The following is a 21765-nucleotide window of genomic DNA, read 5'->3' on the forward strand; positions in this document are numbered from 1 at the left end:
CAACTCAGGTCATATCCCAGGTCAGATCCCAGGGTTATGGGATCGAGCCCCTCTTTGGGCTCCATGCTGAATGTGGGATGGGCTTGGGATTCTCTCTCCCCCAGCCCCCACCTTAAAGAACTCCATACAGAGACTGCAGAGTTTTGATCCCCAACCAGAGGGCCTTATAGGACTGCACTGTCCACACCCACGCAGTCCACCCTGGGATCAGGGTGTGCAGTCAGTCCCCAATAATCCTTGTTTTTCTGACCTTCCAGAACCTTGTTCCTATGAAGACCATGTATTTCAGGATGGGGAAGACTGGCCTTTGAGTCGGTGTGCCAAATGTGTGTGTAGAAATGGGGTCGTCCAGTGCTTCACAGCTCAGTGTCAACCTCTGTTTTGTAACCAGGTAAGGAAGACAGCCTCCGAATGGATCCTTGCTGGACTGTTAACTTCACTGTTTGGGGACTTGGGGCCTCCTCTGAGGTTGTCAGCTTCTGAGGTTGAGAGTCCTAGGGAGAAGACACAAAGGCTGTTTTGTTGTCCTTATACTTCCGGAGACCACCACTGACATTTCTTTTACCCTCAGAAGCTGCAGGTAGATCTAATTACCAGCCATTTAAGCTAAGTGTTACGTAATGAACGTGAGCCTTGGGGGGGTCCACGCAAAGAAGCCACCAGCTCCAGCTGCAGATGTTGCAAAAATGTCGAGTTGAACATCTGGAAAAGTCCGTGATATGATCAGGTCTTGTTTCTCGAGGCATAGGTATCATATTGAAGACATATGGATGCCTTTGAACATGATTATCCAGACGTGCACTTTTTAATTCTTAGAACGATTCAAATTATTTGGATTTTCTCTGGGGAGCTCTAAAAAATCATGGTATTTGTTCTTTTAAAGTTTGTCAGATTTTCAAAATATTAGACTCTTCACAGAAACTTCGAGGAGAAAATCAATGGCAAATAAATGTGGGGTACGTGGTATTTTGCAGTTTCTGACTCTTCCAGGGGTTTCTATGGATGTTCCTTGGCAGTTGATAGATAACCATGAAAGGAGTTTGCCTCCAGTTGAAAAATAGCTCATTTTTGATCTAAGGAAGAGCTGGAAGCCAACATTCGGTTGATACAGAGCAGTACTTTGTGTCAAATAAAACAAAATCAATAACAGGGCACATTGTGACAATTGGGCAATATTTTTAAAGGTAGACAAAAGGCAATTAGACAGGAAATGCTAAATGCCAAATAAAGGGAAATGCGCCTGATTGAAAGACGAGATTGTATTACCCGCACGACCGCAGTGACGGCACGCGTGTCACATCGCCCCACGCATCACCAAGTCTTCGCCCAGCACCGAGATTACAAATGAGCTTCCCGGGGGAGCTGCACCACATCTCACGTTCCGAGGACGCGGAGGTGCGGGGCCGTTCTGACGTAGCACTTTCCAGGATTCCGTCCCCTTGTGTATGACGGGCAGTTGAGCAGTTTGCCTCGATTGCAGTAAGGAAAGCAGAGGAGGCATGGAGGGAACACCCCTTTGTGCACCTTCTGCTTTAAATCGTTGAAACCTGAGCAGACTTCATGTTAGGGGTTAGATATTGGAGTAATTGAAAGTACTAGTTTCCATTCTTAGAAGCATTATATATAGTGGGGCGCCTGGGTGGCTCAGTCAGTGAAGCCTAGGACCCTTGATTTCAGCTCAGATCACGATCTCAGGGTCGTGGGATCCAGCCCTGTATCCGGCTGCACGCTCAGCTGGGAATCTGCTTGAGATTCTCTCTCTCTGCCCTCCCCACCCCCGCACATGCATGCTCTCTCTCTCTCTCAAACAAATAAATCTTTTTAAAAAAATAAAAACCCTATGAGCTCTAGCTTCAACCATTACATCACATAGAGTCTGCATTGAAATATACATCATTAATTTAAAAAGGTGAAATTTGGCACCGTACTTTAGAGCTAGTTGATATGTAAGCATTTTGAAGTCTTGAAAATAGGTTGATTTTAATCACTCTTATGCTAAGTTTATATTTCTGCCATGACATATTAAAAAAAAAACAACTCTCAGATTACTTAGAAATATTTTTCTTGATTTAATATCATTAGTAAATATTGGATGTTCTGATGGTATAAAGGGGCATTAAAAATTTAGGCTTTTGATGGAAACACCATTACCACTGTCTGTCATCTACCATCATGTCTGTCCTCATCATCACCACATTTTTGGCATTTATTATATGCCAGTCATTAATTTTCAGAGCTCTGTAATTCTCATCACAATCCTATGAAGAGCTATTATTATCATCATCCCTCTTGCCAGTACCTAAAACTGAGGTATGGCGAGCATAAGTGACATGGGTGACACACCACAGTTAGGAAGCCTCAGTGCTTCTCACCTGGGTTCGGCACCACAACCTCAAGAGACCACACCTGACTCAGGCTTTAACCATTGTGTTAAGTGGCCTTCCAAAAAGAGTTACAAAGCATTATCTATACTAACAATCACAGAAGGGCAGTTGCTACAGCACTGGACGCGTTTGAAGTCTTTTGTATGCATCAACTCATTAAATATTAAAAACACGCAAGTTCATCAGGAGAAATTATTTCCAGGTCTTGAGCTCTAGAAAAAAAACGATTTTTAATGTAAGAGGTTTTTTATTTTTTTCCTCTTAAATTGTAAAAAGGAATCTGTACTTACTAAGGAAAGTTTGGAAAAGGCAGAAAAGCAGAAAATGATTATTTATATTCCTATCCTTCAAAAACACCGTAATAGATTCTTTTGGTAATATGTTTCAATTTTTTTATAGGCAAATGTGAATATATTTGTTTTTTCATAGTTATAATCACATTTTAGATGTTGGTGATAATCTCTGACAAAAGGAGAAATTTCTTTTTTTTTTTAAAGATTTTATTTACTTATTTAACAGAGAGTGAGAGAGAGAGATCACAAGTAGGCAGAGAGGCCAGCAGAGAGAGAGGGAGGCAGGCTCCCTGCTGAGCAGAGATCCCGATGCGGGGCTCGATCCCAGGACCCTGGGATCATGACCTGAGCCGAAGGCAGAGGCTTTAACCCAATGAGCCATGCAGGCACCCCTAGGATGTTTCTTTATCTTTATAAATGAGACACTTTTTAAGGATATTTCTAGGTGAGAAATTTGTCTAGAATATGGTATAGCCTTTTCAGGTTTTCTTCAGTTATGGCTTTAATGTCATCGTATTCATTCCAATTATTCTCATTCCTCAGAAACACTTACGATGACTCTTAAATTGCTCCCCTCTCTCCCCTCATTACCAATCATGGCCCATCTCATCGTTTCTCACTTTGTATCTTTCCTCGTCATATGGAGAGAGCTTCTCGAGTTTGTATTTACTGCTTCTAGTATTGACTTTTAATTTGACCATTTCACTTTTTCTTTTAATTCTTCCTTCTTTTTCTTCCCATTGGTTCATCTGTTTATTTTGGTTCTAATCCTTATTCTTTCTTTATTCTTGCTTCTGTTTAATAAAGACCACATTTTCATGCATCTTACTGAAGTTGCAGAATAACTTTCAAGTCTTCTCTTAGATCCTGTAATAGGTAGCATTCAGGCGTCTGTCTGCTCTTTCTCTGAATCTTTAGAACATTTTTGTTTTGCTTACTCTTCAGCTTTTTTCCCCAAGCTCCTTTCCTTCTGTTTATTCATCCTTGGTCAAGAGAAATCCTTACCCATGCTTGAAAGCTGCAGGGTGAATGCCCTGCCCTGGCTAACTCCCCTGCTCGGATCCACAGGCAGATGCTAAGGTTCATGTCTCCTTGTCTGAGGGGCTGGTGGGTTTTCAGTCAGGGTAGCTCTACTGTGTAGACATTGGATCTTTCCCGGCCTCCCCTGACCAACCCCCCTACGTTTTGAGTCCGGTTTGTACCAATGCACAGGCTCTCTCCTGTCTCGGTGACCGTGGGCTTTACCCCTTGAGGAATCGTCCTATTCCCCTACTTTTTATCACTCCCTCTACCTTCTTCAACATACATACTTCCCACTCTTTTTTTCTTTCTTTTCTTTTTTTACATTATGGGCTCTGATTAGATGTAGAAAGAAAGATATTAAGGGAAGTGAGGGCCAGCACCTGACTGCCTCAAACAGGAGTGGCCACACACGGGAGGGACGGCTCTGGGTTGTGTTTGATATAGAAAGGCAGAGAGTTGGGCAGAATGATGGTTCTTATATCTATTTAGGTTTACACAGCAAAGAAGATTGTGAAAATTAGACATGCATTGAAATCACTGCATCAGCAAAGAAAGGCCACGGAACGTCTTCTGTTCAGTGGGACTTCCTGCTAGCAGTGGTTGAAGGATGGCTGTTTTAATTTTTCGTGTGAAGTTTTCATCTCTTTCTAGATCTGCAGAGGTATCACAGTAGGAAAATATTTTGTCAAGGGCTGTGAGCCATAATACACCATGAAATTTTTATCATACATATGTTTATGTAAGGAATTTGAAAAACCATAATTAAATATGTACCTCAAATTGTAATAACACTAACCATATTTTTTTAAATCCAATTCCTGTGATGACTGAGGGTTCTATATTAGATCTGGGGTGGGCAGGCTTTTTCTGTAAAGAGCCACATAGTGAATATTTTCAGCTTTGTGTGCCATTCGGTTGAAACAACTGCTCAGCTCTGTCAACGTAGCACAAAACCAGCTGTCGATAATATGTAAATGAGTGAGTGTGGCTTATTCCAATAAAGCTTATGGAAACAGGTGTTAGGCTGGATTTGGCCCATGGTCTGTAGTTGACTGGCCCCTGTACAGACTATACATCTGGAAGAGCGGATCTGCATAGCCCCGAACGATAGGATTCAGATACATGACAGCAACACAATGCAGTGTGAAACGTCTTTCCCATTTTTCGGACCCACTGTGCCCTTCATCATCTTGTTTGCATCTCCTGTCTTGCTTTTTGTCCCCAGCCCAGGTGATTTCTCGCCTCAGTCAGGCAGTTCTCCTCTAGCCTGGCATGTTTTCTTTAGAAATGCTTTCCCCTCCTGCCATGGGTGATCTGGATGGGTGAATAAAGATGCTATTTCCATCAATAAAATATATAATTAGGTATTGCCAGTAAGGATTGGAAAGCTTGATTTTCCTTCTGCCAATACTGCTACAAAGTAATCCGTTCTTCCCCCGCGCGCTCGAGTTTGACTCTGCCACTGTGCTTGGGTCTAGTCCCTGCTAGTTCCGACGGACTGACACTCACTCTATGCCGAGTCAAGATTTGTGATCATTGCATCTGTTCCCTGTGTACCAACCATTTATGAGCTCATTTGCTTATTACAGTAACATTACCAGATAGTATGACATCAGATATGCCTTTATTTTACTTTCTCACTGAAATTTCATTAAGCTGAAGAGTTCTGAGGTTGAGAGATGCTCAACGATTTCAATGCATGTCCAGTTTTCACAAATTCTGTTAAACATCAATGGCCATAATATTTTCCATATAGAAGAATAAAGAAATAAAATAACCTAAAACAAGAATACAGTTGTCAGTTTAATCCCAGTGATTCAGTTGTTTGAAATAAATCCCTATTACCTAGTAATGCTTTACTCTAAACATACATCATCGGGTTAAAGAACTACTGAAGTAGGACTCGAACTGTTCGAGAAAAATTGAAACTCTTTGACCCCTGCCCTGCCCACATACTTTGGTTGCAGTATTCTTACAGAGTGAGTTCCAAAGCAACCATGGCAATAAAATTTCGGTTTTTGTTTCTTATAAGAGAAAGTGAAGGTAATCATTCAGAAGCTATCTTCAATGTAAGACAGACCCCTTCTTAGTCCTTAAAACTTGGTTTATTCTAACTCTCTTTCCTCTGCCTTTAATTTGTCTACCTTCTTGCCATTCATAAAAAGGTTGTAGTGATAACTCAGACAGATGCTGACTCTTTGGCATTGATGAGGGACTGTTGGTGTGAGAGTCCTTCTCAGGGCGGTGGAGACCAACGGTCTGGTGTTCTGGGGGTGAGAGTGGTAGGGGAGAGAGGTCGGGACAGGGCCCTGGGGGTTCTTTGGACACTTAGTCTCTGTCACCACTCTTCTCTGCTCTTATTCTCAAATACCTAGGAATATGATGGATTCTTCTCATGTCAAAGAACTCCCTAATGCTTATATGTAAGTGTGCGCTCCCACAAAGAGGTGTATTCTCATAAAGATGCAAAAGAAGTGTGAAGTAGCTTGTCAAGAGAGGGATGCCTCCATTTTGGGTTTAGCAGTAACTCAGCAGGAGCTTACGTGCTCTTCAGTGCTCATGCGGTTGGTGCTCTGAAGTCTCTTTCCCACCACTTGTCGTTACCAGGTCAGCTATGTGACCTTGTACCAGTCACACAACCTCTCTGGTCTTTACTCTTCTCGCTTGCAGAGCAAGGATAAGAACATCTACTTCACAGGGTCACGTAAAGCCTTACAGTGGTGCCTGGGGAACACGAAGTACTGTTCTTACTGTCATTGTTATTATTGGGGCTTTTGTTTGTTCTTAGAAGAGGAGGGGACTCGAGGAATGTGCAGACCTCTTAATTAAGAGTCACGGTGACTTTAGAAGTGCCAATTCTTATCAAAGCACCAGGTGACTAATAAATAATAAAGGAGAGGAAATTGCTATTTATGGATGCTTGAGGCATATGATTGCGTTAGCTATCAGTGAAATTTTCCTACCGTCGTGGATTTTATTAATGTCTCCTTTTGATGCACTGTTCCTTTTTTGTATATAAGGGTGAAACTGTAGTCCGAGTTCCTGGAAAATGTTGCCCACAGTGCTCTTCCCGGTCCTGCTCTGCATCTGGCCAAGTGTACGAGGTAACCTTTGATGTGCCCCCTGTAGCTATTTTGACATACGTCCTCACACATACGCCCTCCACCCTTTCCAACCACTAGCCCGCCCCACCCTCTTGTCTGAGTCTTTGCCAGGGTTAGTAACTCAGCACATAAACAGCTTTTTTCTTCTCTTTGTGGGAAGACTTTATGAAAACATTAAATTGAAGGGGATTAGAAATATAAAGGAATGTGCCGGCTGGCTGCACCTGGTTCACGAACCTTGGTGAACCTACTGTTTACATGTCTCGAAGGAAGAAAAGGACTAGCGTTGGTTATTATCAGTTTACACTTGGGCTGGAGGCCCTGGGAATGTCGCTCTGCTTTGGCTGGATTGTATGTACCGATACCCACACTGGGGGAGGCCAGGGGTTAGTGAGGGAGGGGAGAAGCTAGTGGTGGTAGAACCTGCATAGTTGAGAATACTATTGGAATAATTTTGAAAACTGTGCCTAACACCTAATAAGTGCCAATAAAAATGAGTTCAAAGTGAATGAATGAATGAGTGTCTCTCTTAGGAGTGCCCAGCTGAGCCAAAAGAAGGTTACATTATTCAAAAGCAAAGAACAGATTAAAAAATAAACCCAACTACTTCCCTTGCTTGAGAGCCACTCTGAAGAAGACTAAATGGAAACTGGAATGATGCCTCTCAGTAGAGAATCTGGAACAGAGTATTAGGGAATGAATGCCACGAAGTCCAGATGGGTCCCTTGAGATCTGAACAAACGTAGCTAACTGGGAAAGGACTTTTATCCGGACGAGATCTGTGTTGTTCGACACAGTAGCCACGCGTGGGCCAGGTTAATTTCTTCTGGTAGAGATAGCCTTTATACCTATGGTGACGTTTTTGGTTGCAAGTAACAGAAATACTCCTCTAAAAGTGGCTAAAATGAAAACATTTGTAATCTCACATAACAAGAAGTGCAGAGGTCGGGTGCTTGCAGGGTTGGTCCTCTCAGCTCTTGATGGTGTCTTGATCTTCCCACCTGCCACCTGAAGCATCTTGACATTTGCACGTCCCCAAGATGGCTTCCTCCGGACTAGCTCAGCCACACACAATCATCGCTAAAGGCTGGTGGGGAAAAGGGACAGCTTTTCTTCTTTCATGGGGAAGGAGGGTCTTTTCTTTGCCCTTCACTGTTCTAGCAGAGTTCCCCTGAGGTCACCTAGGTTAGGATTGGGACAATGCCCTTGCCCTAAGGGATGCTGGGAAAATGAGTAGGTGGTAGTGGGAGCTGGGTCTCCTGGCAGAGAAGAAGAGCTAAAGAATGAGCGCTCATGAGGCAGCCAACGGGTCTTTTTATTAATCTTGAGGCTCCAGGGCCCCTTTGTGCCTGGCAGAGAGCAGGGCCTCAACACAGCTACGGATACATACAGTTGAATAAAAACAAACACGAAGTTCTCTTTGGACATGTGTTGACTTTTTTCTCAGAGGCTGTTGCTGCCTGAATGAGGCCATTTCTCAGGAGTACATTCAGTGTGGCTCAATTAAGAACTGTAATAAAAAATCATGTGTCTCGTGTGCCAGTGTTTCTGTCTGATGTATGTGACACTGGATTCTCCACTTTGTCCTTTCTTGACTCAGCATGGTGAGCAGTGGAATGAAAGCGCCTGTACCACGTGTGTATGTGACGAGGGTGCCGTCCGGTGCCACACACAGGCCTGCCCGCCGCTGAGATGTGACAAGGTATTTGAGAGAGTGGGGGCTGGTTTTCAGAGCTTTCTCCTGGGTCATTTGAGAAAGGCCTTTCCCAGTCTAGTGTGTCTTTTGAGGGAATCCACAGTGTTGTGCTATTCAGAAGTAGTCAGTGGAGATCGGAAGGACCTGCTTCGGACGGAGGAGGGCCGCGGTCGAGAGGAAGCCGCCCCAGCCGGGCTGGCTTGGCAGTAGAGGCAAGGAGCAGCCTACGGTGTTGCCTTCGCTGTCCTTCTGCCCCACTGGCCCGGACGTTCCCGGCTCTCCTGAGAACCACCCTTTCCCGCCACCTTTGTTCCTTCAGGGTCAGAGCAGGGCGCGGCGTCCCGGGGAATGCTGTGAGGAATGCGTGTCTCCTGCGGGAAGCTGCTCGCAGGCCGGGATCGTGCGCTACCAGGATGAAATGTGGAAGGGCTCGGCCTGCGAGTTCTGCGTGTGCCACCGTGGCCAGGTGACCTGCCGGACCGGGGAGTGTGCCAGGGTGGAGTGCGCCCAGGTGAGAAGCGAAGACGCGTCCCCACGGACTGTAGCGGGTCTGTCCTGGGCGACCCACGGACTGTAGCCGGTCTGTCCTGGGCGACGGGGGGGTCCCTCACCTGCTCCTGCCTTTTCGGCAGCCGCAGAGGCGACAGCCAGGCTGACCACTCACACTTCACAGAGCCTTCCAGCACAAGGGCTCTGTGGTGTAAAATAAATGTCACTATTTGTTCAGACTGGCTCAGAACAGCCCCCCGGAGCTTTGAGCTCTCCGCGCATCTGGTCTGATGGGAAGCCTCGAGCCAGAGACATGACAGGGAAGGACATGATACGGGACATGAGCCTGTCAGTCCGTGCGGCCGGCCCTCGTGGCTGGTGGCCTGGCCGGCTTGCTGCTTGCGAGACGCAGTCCGCAGGGGCTCCCGGCCCGGCTGCTCGCGCTGGCCCTACCGCAGGATTCAGCAGAACCGAGAGCCGGCACCTGCCGGTGCTTCTGCGGATCAGGAAAGAATATAAAATATTTTTGTTTTTGTTTTAAAGAGAGAGGGAGGGAACCTCATAAATAATTAACTCGGATGACCTCTGTTGACTTCTGTTGGCTGTAGAGTTTCTAGAAGTTTCTAACAAAGCAGCCTCTGTTGGGACTATAGATGTATATTGTAGGCAAATTGCTTCCCCCCCCCCCTTTGAACTCCGTTTTGACCCACTGCAAAACAAAGTGCTTTGAACGTCTCCTTCTCCCCCGCTGCTGCCATCCGCCCCACCAGTTCCCCGCAGGCTTGTGGACTGGAGTACATGAGGGGAACTCAGGAGATCGGAAGCTCGGGGTGTCTGGGAAGGCATTTTTCTTTCTAGTTCTGCTCCCCCACATCTCAGCTCCTCTGAGCACTGAGCCCGAGAAGGAACAACCTTCCACACGGGCTGTCAGGGACAGGGTGATTTTTCATTTTGCCTCCTACTTCTGAGTCTTGGCAGAGCTGAAACGTATTTAGGTAAAGAGGGTCTTGCTTTTTGCAGATTTATTCCCCACCCTCCACCCCGCACGCCTTTTCATTTCTTTTCCTTCTTTATGTCAGGGGAGTCAGAATGGTTGGACGAAGATGAGAAAAACCCGTCATGGTTGTTTTTTTTCCCCTCCCTCTCTCTCCAGAGAGACTGGGCTTCCTGGCCTCCCTAGAGGGCCGGGCGGAGGCTGTGTTCTTTTCTAAGATCTTAATTTGCCGAATCATATCCCAGGGTTTAAGGAAAATGTGGGAGAGGTGATTCTGGTATGGTGGGCCCTTTAGGAACCTATTTTCAGTGAAGTCTGAGCAAAGAGTCTCGATCACAGGTAACAGTTTGACCCATGGTCCCCAAGGCTAACGCGTTTCCAAGTGCCTGCTATCCTCTGTGACAACGACCTGTGGCCCCGTGGGCCAGGTTTTCTTCTCTGTTCTTAGGAAAGATGGGGAGCGACAACCGAGGTGCATGGAGAGGGCCCCGCTGCCTTCCAGTCACCCCCAGCACGGCCTGCTTCCCACTCCTACTACCCTGTCTCTCCGTTACGAGCTCAGGAGTTCTAATGCCTTTAGCCATTTCTCTTTCAACTAAACTGGTGTCCTCCTGGTGACCTCTGTGTTTCTACCTGGTGTTGAAGGCACTGGGTTCTGAACCGGAAACCCTACCAGAAGTAAAATTTTAACCAAAATTGAATCTTACCAAAAATATCCCTTAACCTTCTTTCTGTGCCACACTTCTGGAAGTAGCTCCACGAGTACCTGGAGTACAAACTTCCTAACTTCTGCTTCGCTTGGAGATAAAAAGATGAGTAAGACACATTCTGATCTCAGGATTTCCCAGGTGTTTGGGGGAAGTCAGATACATCAACAGAAATCACAATACGCAGTGGCCCCAATGATGATGGAAATATGGACGAAATGCATTAGAAGCACCTGGAGAAAATGACCGTCTGCCCAGGGGAGCGGTGCAAGTGCATTGTTGGGATTTTTGTTCAACTCTACCCTACTTTCTGCCTTTCTGAGAATATCCAGGTCATTTGATTCCTGGCTACCAAGGGTGGATTCGGTCTAAGTGTCTGTACATCCACAAAGAGGCAGAAAAGTAAACTTCTAGAAAAGGAGTCAGAACTGGGCAGTTGTACTGTTGTAATAATGACCACACTGGTCATCAAGATCAGCACTTAATTTTCCTTTGCTAAAAAAAAGGAGAAAATGGCATGGCCTTGGATTCTGATGTGTCCAGCCAAATCCCTAGACACCGAAGCACGAATAACGCACCAACAGTGAAATAGCACAGTCTGAAGATTTTCATCTTTTCTGCATTTTGTGTTATCTTTGAACATGAATTAGATAGAAAAGTCAAATGACTTGTTTTTAAAGGACCTGGCATTCAGCATGCGTAAAATCGTGATGGTGGTGGTGATGGGGTGGGTGGGAGCAAGCCTTGCCCCATCGCACACAGAAGGGGGGCACACGTGGGGGAGGCACACTTCCCTGCTGCCGCGGAGGAAAGTTCCCTCAAAAGAGTGTTTCCTTTCCAGTGGGCCGGCTAGGGGACGCACACCGGCTCTCGTCTGGTGGCTGGATGTGGGTGTGATTCTGTGGGAAGGCGTGAGCAGACTCCATCTGGCCTAGGCAGCAGAATCCTCTTAAAAAGAAAAGAATTAGTTTCGCTCCACAAAGCAATTTTTCTCAAAGCCAAAGTCAAATGCTAATTGCCGCAAGCTCCCCACCACAGTGAGCTGCCATGGTGGGGGCCCTCCAGGCGCCTTCTGTAAAGAGCAAATCTACTTAGAACTCCCCGCCTCCCCAAAACCGGATTCCTGCTCCCGGGCAGCAAGGCCTGCCCTTGTCCACAGTAGCGTTGGGAGCCTCGGAACGGCCACCCTCCCTGCCTTCCCGGGCTGAGGCCTGCTGCGTTTTCCGTGGGCTCTGGAGAAGCAGCCGCGTGTTCTGCCTGTAATCGAAGCACACGTACTCTGTCTCGATTTAAAGCACTGTTTGAAGCGACTTAGATCTACATGCACATAAACCCCTCTGTATGCTCTGAGAGCAGATTTCACCATTCCTGGTTAGGCCTGCAACCCACCGGCTGATGTGTCACGTTTCTGCAAAACAATTTATATGTAAATCTGCCCCGCAGTCTGCGGTGTCCGCGGCTCGCGTTCCGTTCTGATGGACAGTGATGTCTACCCGTTTTCAGACACTGCAAAGACTTACAATAAAAAAGTTACAGCCATCCACGTATTATTGTATTTCCTTTACAAGTTCCTACTTCCCTTCATCAAAATAATACCTGTTCATTTTAGAAAATTGATACTCAAGAAAAGTAGAAGAGCTTTAAAACCCACCCATCGTGCTACAGTTCAACTACAGTTTTGTACTGCACCACGTTTGCAAGCATACAGTTCCCTGTGGTTATTCTGTTGCACAATTTCACGTTATTCCGTTTTTACCTAACATGGTTCCTGCACTTCAAATGTAACATAGATCCCAAATTAAATAATATCTTCATTTGAAGAATCATCACCATTCTTTAGAAAGAGGAAAGTGCTTTAAAGAATACTTCTTAGCCTATAGGTATTAGATGTTAGTACATGCACAGGAAAAATTGTAAACAGAGATTGTCTCTGCAGGCTTGCAGTGGAATTATACTTTTTAAGTGATAGGAATTTATAATTATTTAATTTTTATAATAAACATTTGGTACTTTATAATAGAAATAAAAACAATGAAACTACTAATATTGGGAAGTTAAAATAAGACTTTGGAAGTTAAGCATCTACCTTCTCAGCGTGACCTTTTTCCTTCTTATGAGTAATTTAAAAAATAATTATTGTGTGAGTTAGGTAACCGTTCCAGAATATTAAATAAAAATTAGCTGTCTGCTGTTTAATTTATGCCTGAGACTACATCTGTGCATGAAGGATGTATCCAATTTCGTATTCAAGGGGAAGTGTTGGTTGGATTTGAACACTGTTAATGAAACCAAATCACAAGTTCAAACCTCGTGTACTGAAGACAGCCCGATCCTTTTCTGAAACGGGTCACTCTCCGAGACTACAGCAGTCTTGGCCACTCTGGTTCGCACGAGCTCCGGCTCACGGGCGGGGACTGGTGGGGGGACTGTGCCCAGGGACCACCGCAGCGGGAATGAAGCCGCTCTCAGAGGGGAGAGCTGCGCGGCCTAGATTGTCCACGGGAGGACAGCGCGGCGGAGGGAACAAGCGGGGGCCAAAGCAAGGGGCACGCTGGGGTTTTTCATTCCAGTCAGGGAGTCCCGCTCTTCTGCAGTTTGGCTCCGCTACCTGGAGATGGTGATTTGATATGCGCCTCTGCAATCCTTACTTCTACAGGGCGAAGAATTAATTCACTTAGATGGAAAATGCTGCCCTGAATGCATTTCGAAGAACGGTTACTGTGTTCATGAAGACAACGCAGGACTCGTGAGTATCAGGCCAAGAACTGGAGACTGTCACAAATTAATAATTCAAAAGCCGTTTAATGGGCCATTACCTTATACCTTTTAACCATTCATTTGCTCAGCAGATGTGATTGCTTGCCTACTATGTGGCCGGTCCTAGAGACACTGGAAGCAAAACGCAGGCAGAGTCTCTGCTCTGTGGCGGGCGCATGCACCGGTGTGGGGACACAGAGGACAGAGTCCTGGCCACGTCAGGGGGCGACAAGTCCGGTGGCGGGAACAGAGCAGCTAGAGTAGCTGAGGGAAGGGGGTGCTCTTTGGCATAAGGGGAGAAGTTTGAGCAAGACCTAAAGGAGGTGAGGGAGCCGCGTGGAGGCCCGGGGAGGAAAATGGGCCGGGACGAGGGCCAGCCAGTGCGAAGGGCTGACGCAGACGTGTGCGTGGTGAGTTCAAGCAACAAAGTGGACGCGGCTGGCACCGAGTGAATGACGCGAAGGGATGTGGCCACGAGGTCCGCTGGGCGGCCTGGACACGTGGCTTCGCCCTGACACACACACAGGCGAGCTCGGAGCACGGTGTTGTGACCCGGCTTACTTGCGAGACGGTCACTTCGGCCACTCTGTGGACGAGCGGCGGGAGGGGGCGACACTGGAAGTTGTTGTCTGGTGGAAGGTCTTCAGCGACAGTCGGAGGTGGGGATGGGGTCTCGGTCTAGGGAGGAAGTGACAGAAAGTGGTCAGGTTCTCGATTGATTTTGCAGGTAGAATAGAGAGGGTTTTCAGGGATGGGTTGGGGGGGGTTCGAAATTTCATTTGCTGAGGTTTTATTTCGAAGTCTGTACTTTTAAAAATTATATGCACAAAGGACAAATATTCACTGTAATCTCTTCAGGTTTGCTGTAGTGATAGAGCCCATGTTTCCCACAGGGCGTTTCGGAATGTTGATCAATTGTGTTCTAAAAAATAGGCCAGCTGATCATAAAGACAACTGCCTCATTGACCAATCACAATAAGCTGATAAGAATTGGGATTAAGTCCTTTGATTCCTACATACATTTTCTTCGTGATTTGGGAAAATCGCATCTGCCAGCCAGTATATGCAGGGGTGAGAGCACGGTGTAGGGTTAACAGAGCGGGCTCCTCGTTCAAACATCTACTTGGCCACATGCTGACTATAACCTTGGGCACGTTACTTAGTCCGCATCAGTGAAGAAGGGATAACAATAGTACTTACCTCACGGGTGATTGAGGTAATACCCATAAAACACTTAGAACAGTGGCTGGTGTATAAAAAAAAAAAAAAAAAAAAAAAGCTGAAAAAGTGGCATCATTGGTATTATGCTGTTGGCATTGTTTGTTTCATAAGTGGCTTATAACTTAGTATCTTTGTTTCCGAAGAATGTAGGAGATTAAAGCCCACCTATAGATGTTGAATTTCTAATTTCTCAATCAGAGGATCAATTTTCCTACCTTTTTTTTTGAGGTAAATTAAGCCAGGTGGAATTAAAGAAAAGCAAATTGGTTTTGTTTGTTTTATTTTGCTTTTTATTAACATATAATGTATCACTTGTTTCAGGGGTACAGGTCTGTGGGTTGTCAGGCTTACACACTTCACAGCTCTCAGCATAGCACATGCCCTCCCCAGTGTCCATCACGCAGACACCCCGTCTCTCCTGCCCCCTCCCCTCCAGCGAACCCTCAGTTTTTTCCCCCGAGATTAGGAGTCTCTTATGGTTTGTCTCCCTCTCTGGTTTCTTCTTGTTTCATTAGAAAAACAAGTTGTTTTAAATGGGTCTAAACCCCGTAAGTAATGCTGTGGTACCTTACAAGGCTGAAGAGTTTGCCCTACAGGCTTAGACCCCTTGACTATGAGTCCTTCGCGTTGAAGCAAATTGAAGTCAAGTGCTTAAGCACAAAGCAAGAATAAGAATTCAAAATATATTTTCACTGCATACTGTCTTCACCTCCTATCATATGCTTTTCTTGTTTTTTGACGTATTTAGAAACAAATATAACAAATGAAGTTGTATGTTACTTGGGCAAAATGGGTAAGTCTTAAAGGCGAAAATAAATAGGTCAGCCCAATGGTGATTTTAGTAGTATGATAAATACATTTCTCTTTGTTCCTAGATGTCCTCAAATGCAAGTAAAGTTAAGCATATTCCAGTAAGTACAGACTTTTAACTTGTACACAGATACTTATAGAGTTGTTCTAAGCTTGTCCTGGGGAACTTTAATGTCGTAGTATTTCTGACAGTTGTGTCTGACGGCACTGTGGTCCAGTTAATGGTAACGAGGACTTTTGACTTGCTTTACCCTATTTTTTCCCCCACAGTTGGGAATTAATATTTCTCTAACCAAGAGCTCCTATACATACCTTTCCCTTTTTGTGATGATTTTCTCTTTCTGATTTTTTCTGGCCTAGAAAATTCAGTTTAACCATCAGTGCCATTTCATGTTCCTCAAAACATTGAGAGATTTTGGGGTTTGGGAGTGTTAGTTCCCCAAAACAAAGCTGAGTTTTCATTCTTTCAAGGTTTTATGCAGGACAACATTGTATGGTTTCTTTTTAAGGGAAAGCGCAAGCACCTTTGCTCACACAAGCAAGCTTGTAATTTTGGAGGCTATAGAGTAAGGGGGCTGAGAATCCAGAATGCCTTGAAAGAGAAGTAAAGCCCTCTGCGTTCTCAAGATAATATTCCTGGCTTTTCTAAAATAGTCATTGATTTTTGCTAACTATAGCCACATCATTTGGAATGTTCAACATCATTTGGCTTCATAAACATTATATCAAATATTGGTATTATAAGATGCTCTGCTATTCTCCCCTGTCTTGCCTCCTTCGTCACCCCAAAACATTCGGGTGGGACCTTCATCTCTTTCCTCTCTCCAGAGTGAGTGGGATAGTGAGCAAAGAGGAATTGTTCTTTCTAATTCACTTTGCATTCTCCATCGAAGTGCTAACGTTTATTACCATGATTTGCTTGGCTGAAAAGAATATTTAAGCATGAGAAAGCCCATGGCACTTCTACAGCCCACTGAAAATGGTCATGCAAGAGCTGTCATTTTGAGAATATAATGACTCTACTGTTACTCTTACTGCAGTAACCATAAGGAAATTCAGGGCTTTAACCAGCTTCCCACTGTTCTTATAAAGATGGTATATAATGTTCCTGCTAATCACTAGGTACCTAGAAATCCCCTCTGGAGTTGTTTGTTTGTTTGTTTGTTTGTTTGTTTGTTTTTGGTGAGCTAGGCTGAGAGACAAGGGTTATAGGCTTCTTGCTTTTTCCAGGAGCCCCAGAATGCTTTCATAGTTTATCTCTCTGCCTGGGTTGTACTTTAAAATGAATCAGTTATAAACAAAGAAGGAGAAATCGTTCCTCTTTAATTTAGAATGCTTCAACTACTGTCTTATCAGCGTTAGGTTTGCATGGTGGTTTGCATTTTGTTCATTACGGAAATTCGAAGTTCTCCACCAGCCAACTGTCTTGTGAACTTGGGCAGTTCTGATAGCGCCGTTCTTTGCTGTTTCGCACAGGACGGGGAGAAGTGGGACGATGGCCCCTGCAAGGTGTGTGAGTGTCGGGGCTCTCAGGTCACTTGCTACGAGCCCTCCTGTTCACCGTGTCCAGCGGCCACACTAGCGCAGGTGGTGAAGGGACAGTGCTGTCCAGATTGTACGTCAGGTGGGTCCTTGTCTGATTGACTTCTGCCGACATATTTTTACTGCCAAAAAATTCTGAGAGATCTTTTCCCCTTCTTGCCTTTTTTTTTTTTTTTTTTTTTCCCCTTTAAATCACCTACTGGGCTGTTTGGTTTTTTTTGATCCTTGCTAATTTTTCTGTCAAATGATGTTACTGAGTCTTTGTCTGTATATTGGCCAAACTCAGCAGATTATGGGTATGTGATCTTGGCCAAGTCATTGACCCTCTCTAAATCTTCACTGCCTCGTTGATAAAATGTGCCTGGATCTACCTTGAAAAAATGATTATGGATATCAAATAACATAAAGTTTGGACACTTGTAAAGGCAAGTGCATGTGTTAGAACTCTTCCGTTGTTGAATCTGTAAGAGCAACTGCTGGAAGTTTGTTACAGGTGTCCCGTTTTTTTTTTTTTTAAGGTGAGCTATTAAACAGATGGTTCCTTCTGGGGTTCTCAAATGGGTTTTTGAAGTTTAAAGACTCATTAGTTTCTTCCAAAAGAAAATTTTATCTACTTGTTCTGCAACTCTGCTTTTAAATCACCTGGGGTTGAATTAGTTCCAGTTAATAATTGTTGGCAAGCTCTGGTGTTGTTCTGGCTGTACAGTAATTTGCCCATAAGCTTAGTCTCTCTTGAAAAAGTGGCATTTTCTTCCATTCATATTTCATAATTAATTGTTTTCATCTGTGGGTCGCAATTTCTCCTATTGGTGGTTGCTTTTGTTGCACTCAACTTATTTTGACTAATCATGGTGTTTCTATGAAGAGCTTATCATGGCAAAAGCAAAGCAACTTTATGGTTTAATTATCTTACCTTCACCAAAGTGGCTCCCTGGGCTTCCCAAAACAAATCTTTAGCACATTAAAATGTACAATACCTTGAAAATCAGGTCCTTGACAACTTCAGAACCCGAAAGAAGTCCTTTGCTGACAATCGTCACTGAATTCGGTGATAATCCCAGTTACTGGGAATGAGATTTGAATTTTGGAGAAAAAGAAGAAAGCTTTTTTCTTTTCTTTTTTAGAAAAAAGAAGAGAACTCTTTTTGAGAAAATAACTTTTTAAAATTGTGCTTTGTCTTAACTTGCTATGCATGCCAAAGCTTAAGAAGAACATCTAAGAAATCATAAATTATTGAATTCATTTAAATCGTGTATTATGGAGCTGGTAATTCCTGTTTGCAGAGGCATTCCAGAGGGTAGAAGCATTAACAGGGCCGTTCAGTTATGTTTTTAGTGTCTTCTATTTAGAGCTACCAGAGACAGTAATAGTATTTCAGAGAAGGAGAGGTTCTTTGAAATCTTACATTGAAGTCACTTCTGCTATTTCGGGGCCTTTTTCATATCTAAGTTCCAGAGTTTTCTGTTCTTCATATTCTATACAGCTGCATATGCTCTGTAGATTCTGGAGGAATGTGAGAGAAATCCTATGGTCTTTACTAAATTCTCCTCTCCTTTGTCCTTGGTTGTAGTTCATTGCCACCCAGACTGCCTGACCTGCTCTCGATCTCCGGAGCATTGTGACCTCTGTCGGGACCCCACGAAGTTGCTGCGGAACGGACAATGTGTACACAGCTGTGGTCTGGGATTTTACCAAGCTGGTGCTCTCTGTTTAGGTATGTCTCTGGGCAGGCAGCCCAGAAGCGGACTGAGGCTCACTGTTGTCAGTGAAGGGGTCCATGCACGCAGGAAGCGCACAGTTTCCGAAAACCATTAGAAGGCAGGAACCTCAGCCATGGGTTACTTGGCCTCTTTACCTGCAGGCTTCTTGCTTCTAACGTTTCGCAGGTGTTTAGATGCTTACTGAGAGAGGTGATGTGGAGGTCAGATGTTACTAGGTGGTCGTGATGGGTTTTTCATTTTTTGAAGACTTTCAAAGAAAGTAATATCGCTAGGATTCTTGGTGTCATTTATACAACACTCAGTTAATCCAGGAGAGAACTTTAGAATTGACACGTGCATTTGAGATCCCTTACTAGAACTTTCTCATTTTGCAAGTGGGGAACGTGGGGGCCGGAGGAATCCGCTGGCTTGCTCAACTTCACACGGATAATCAGCCGTAGAGTTTATCTCCAGTGGGGGATCCACAACGGGTCCGTGTTGCTTTTCAGAGTTCTTCTGCATCTGAGAAGATTTTACCCGGCAGGATTTGGTTGTTTGAGGCCAGATCATCATTACTTTTCCTTATCTCTGACTCAGGGAGCTAAGTATGCACTTAAGAGTGTATTGGTTTATACCCCGGCTCTGAGTATTTAACTGCTCTCTGTCTCAGTATTCTTACCTGAAAAGTGGAGTAGTGCTGACTAGTACCTTCCTTAGAGGGTTCTTGGGAGGACTGAGTGTGTTAATACACATGAAGTGTCTAGAATAGCTTCTCGGATATTGTCGAGCCTCCGTAAAGCTTCTCCGCTTTGATTACTTTGTAATTATTTACTTCTCCGTACTTTCTTTCCTGATTCCTAATCTTTGGCCTTTTTGAAAGTTATTTCTATCTCTGCCATGGGTTGTGGAAGAAAAGAGACAAGGGTATTCTTAGGAAGTGGTTGAGGGAGAAAGATATTGGGGCCTGTTAGGTAAGAGGAGCAGGAGCCAAACTTCCTGGCTTCATGTGACCCTGGACAAGTGACTTCACCTCTGGGAGCGTGATCCTCAGGTGAAGAAGGGTTGCTGTGAAGATTACATGTTGTTCCCACAGAGGACATGCATGGAGCAGAGCCTGGCATGGAACATGAGCTCTCCTGCCTTTCTCGCTCCCGGTGTCTCCGGGCACTCAGAATAGGGCCATGTACGAGTTGGCACCGGGGTGGCATCTTTGAGCTAATCACAGCGGCCCTTTTTCTCTCCCCGCCCTTGCCCGGAGCCAGCCTGCCAGCCTCAGTGCTCCACGTGCACCAGCGGGCTGGAATGCTCGTCCTGCCGGCCGCCGCGGCTGATGCGGCGCGGCCAGTGTGTGTCCTCCTGCGGGGACGGCTTCTTCCAGGACCGCCACTCCTGTGCAGGTAAGCCCGGCCCGGCCACCGAGAAAGCCACCCTCACCTCCGAGAGATCTGAGGCTGCCCGGAGCTGTGCGCAGTTGTTCAAGTCTGAGAGGAAACTGAGCCAGACTCCCGAGGGGCCGAGAACCACGGAGGAGAGAGACGACGCGTGTTTTTACAACCTTGTTAGTGCTTTGGTGATGTGTCGTGTGTGGTGAGATTTCTCGAGGTCCTTCTGCATGTGCCTGGGGCCCTGGAGCAGTTTTAATTCGGTTCGGGGTGGTCACTGTGTCGTAAGTTAGGTTCCTTCCTCTTGTAAAGAAATACACAGCGCTTACATGGAAACGAAGGGAGAAACAGATCTCTATTTTTTTCAAAACTCAATTTCTACCTGAAGAGAGAGGGAGAAACAGAAATAAGAGAGTGACATCAGGATCAGAAAGTGGGGCAGGATGATGACACTGACGTCTACTCTGACTTCAGTGTCTGTACGCCAAGTCCAAGTGTAACACGAAGTGTACACTAAGTCTAGTGTGGCTTGTACTGGGCCGTGTTCCCTGTAGTGATTGTAAGCATGAGTAAGGTAAAAATGTATAAAGAATTTCTTAAATGCAAGAATGGAAAAAGTAAGCACCAGCAGGAATGGGAGACGGGGTAATGCTGGAAGCTGAGACAGGGGTGGAGACCTAGGCTGGTCCGCAGGAGACCGAATCCGTGTGCTCCGAACCTGAGCCAGGGTGCCCCGGGGCAGGCCAACCTGAAAAGGCAGACAGGCCAGAGGGAGGGTCTTGGATGTCTTACGAGGAACGGGGGTAGCTGGCTCCGCTGCTGAGCGGGACGGGGCTCGGACATGTGATGGGAATCGAAGCTGGGCCAGTCTGAGGGTCAGCTCATATGCTCCCCACTTTTATGCCCGTGGCTAGATTTTTCAGGAGGATCATTTGGCGGGAATATAGTAGAAGGGAGTGGGGAGGTGGTATTTACTGGCTCCGTGGGCTGCACAAGCTCTGTGGCAAGGCAGGTCCTACAGGGGACGTCTGCTGGCCTCCTCCGTTCCAGGTTGTGGGCAGAAGAGTGTCCACGGCCTGGTGGAAACCACCCCGGAGGGAAACTCCAGCACTGTTAGTGTCATATGGCCCGGAGGACAGCAGGGCTCACCCTGGAGCCAGTTACAGTACAGAATAGAAGACACGCGGCCTCCGAGTCTGCCGTGGGGCTGTCGCAGCTTGCGCGCCCGTCTGCTCCGTCCCCCGGGGTCAAGGGCGGCACGAGGCGTGCGCTTGTTCTGTGTTCGCTGAGCGCGTGTGTGGTGAGTGAAGGGGCGCATTCCCCCTTGGGGATCTCGGAAGCACTGGCGTGTCAAGGCCTCTCAGCCATAAAAGATAAAGAACCCTTAATGTTTCTTACTGACCATGTTCCGTTTACCTGTTATTTTAGAACAGGCTCGAAGCGGGCGCCTCCGAACGCCTTCCTAAGTGCGTAATGTTGGGCAATTTAGGTAAACTGCTAAAATTTCAATTTGATGAAGTCACTGAATATCATCCCCTTCCTTTCTTCTATCCCATCAAAGAGACCGCCCGCTAGCTCTCCTGCGACAGATTTGCTTTAAAAAGGGAATTAATTCCCCTAGATTTTATTCTTCCCTCCGCAACACCTCTATCCCCTGCCACAC

General features: G+C 45.6%; 1 protein-coding gene across 3 annotated transcripts in view; it reads left to right on the forward strand.

Annotated features, from left to right (window-relative positions):
- The window catches only part of FRAS1 (Fraser extracellular matrix complex subunit 1), a 410546-nt gene that overhangs the window by 170820 nt on the left and 217961 nt on the right, over nucleotides 1–21765 (forward strand). For all 3 annotated transcript variants that reach the window (XM_045065725.1, XM_045066397.1, XM_045066061.1), the window contains exons 6-14: nucleotides 258–391; nucleotides 6721–6804; nucleotides 8405–8506; nucleotides 8820–9011; nucleotides 13347–13436; nucleotides 15544–15579; nucleotides 16955–17102; nucleotides 18591–18734; nucleotides 19983–20117. In XM_045065725.1, the coding sequence (XP_044921660.1) occupies nucleotides 258–391; nucleotides 6721–6804; nucleotides 8405–8506; nucleotides 8820–9011; nucleotides 13347–13436; nucleotides 15544–15579; nucleotides 16955–17102; nucleotides 18591–18734; nucleotides 19983–20117 (1065 nt within the window). The remainder of the gene's footprint in view (nucleotides 1–257; nucleotides 392–6720; nucleotides 6805–8404; nucleotides 8507–8819; nucleotides 9012–13346; nucleotides 13437–15543; nucleotides 15580–16954; nucleotides 17103–18590; nucleotides 18735–19982; nucleotides 20118–21765) is intronic.

Source organism: Mustela putorius, unplaced genomic scaffold, assembly GCF_011764305.1.
Source record: "Mustela putorius furo isolate JIRA1106 unplaced genomic scaffold, ASM1176430v1.1 tig00000040_pilon_pilon_pilon, whole genome shotgun sequence".
Lineage (NCBI taxonomy): Eukaryota > Metazoa > Chordata > Mammalia > Carnivora > Mustelidae > Mustela > Mustela putorius.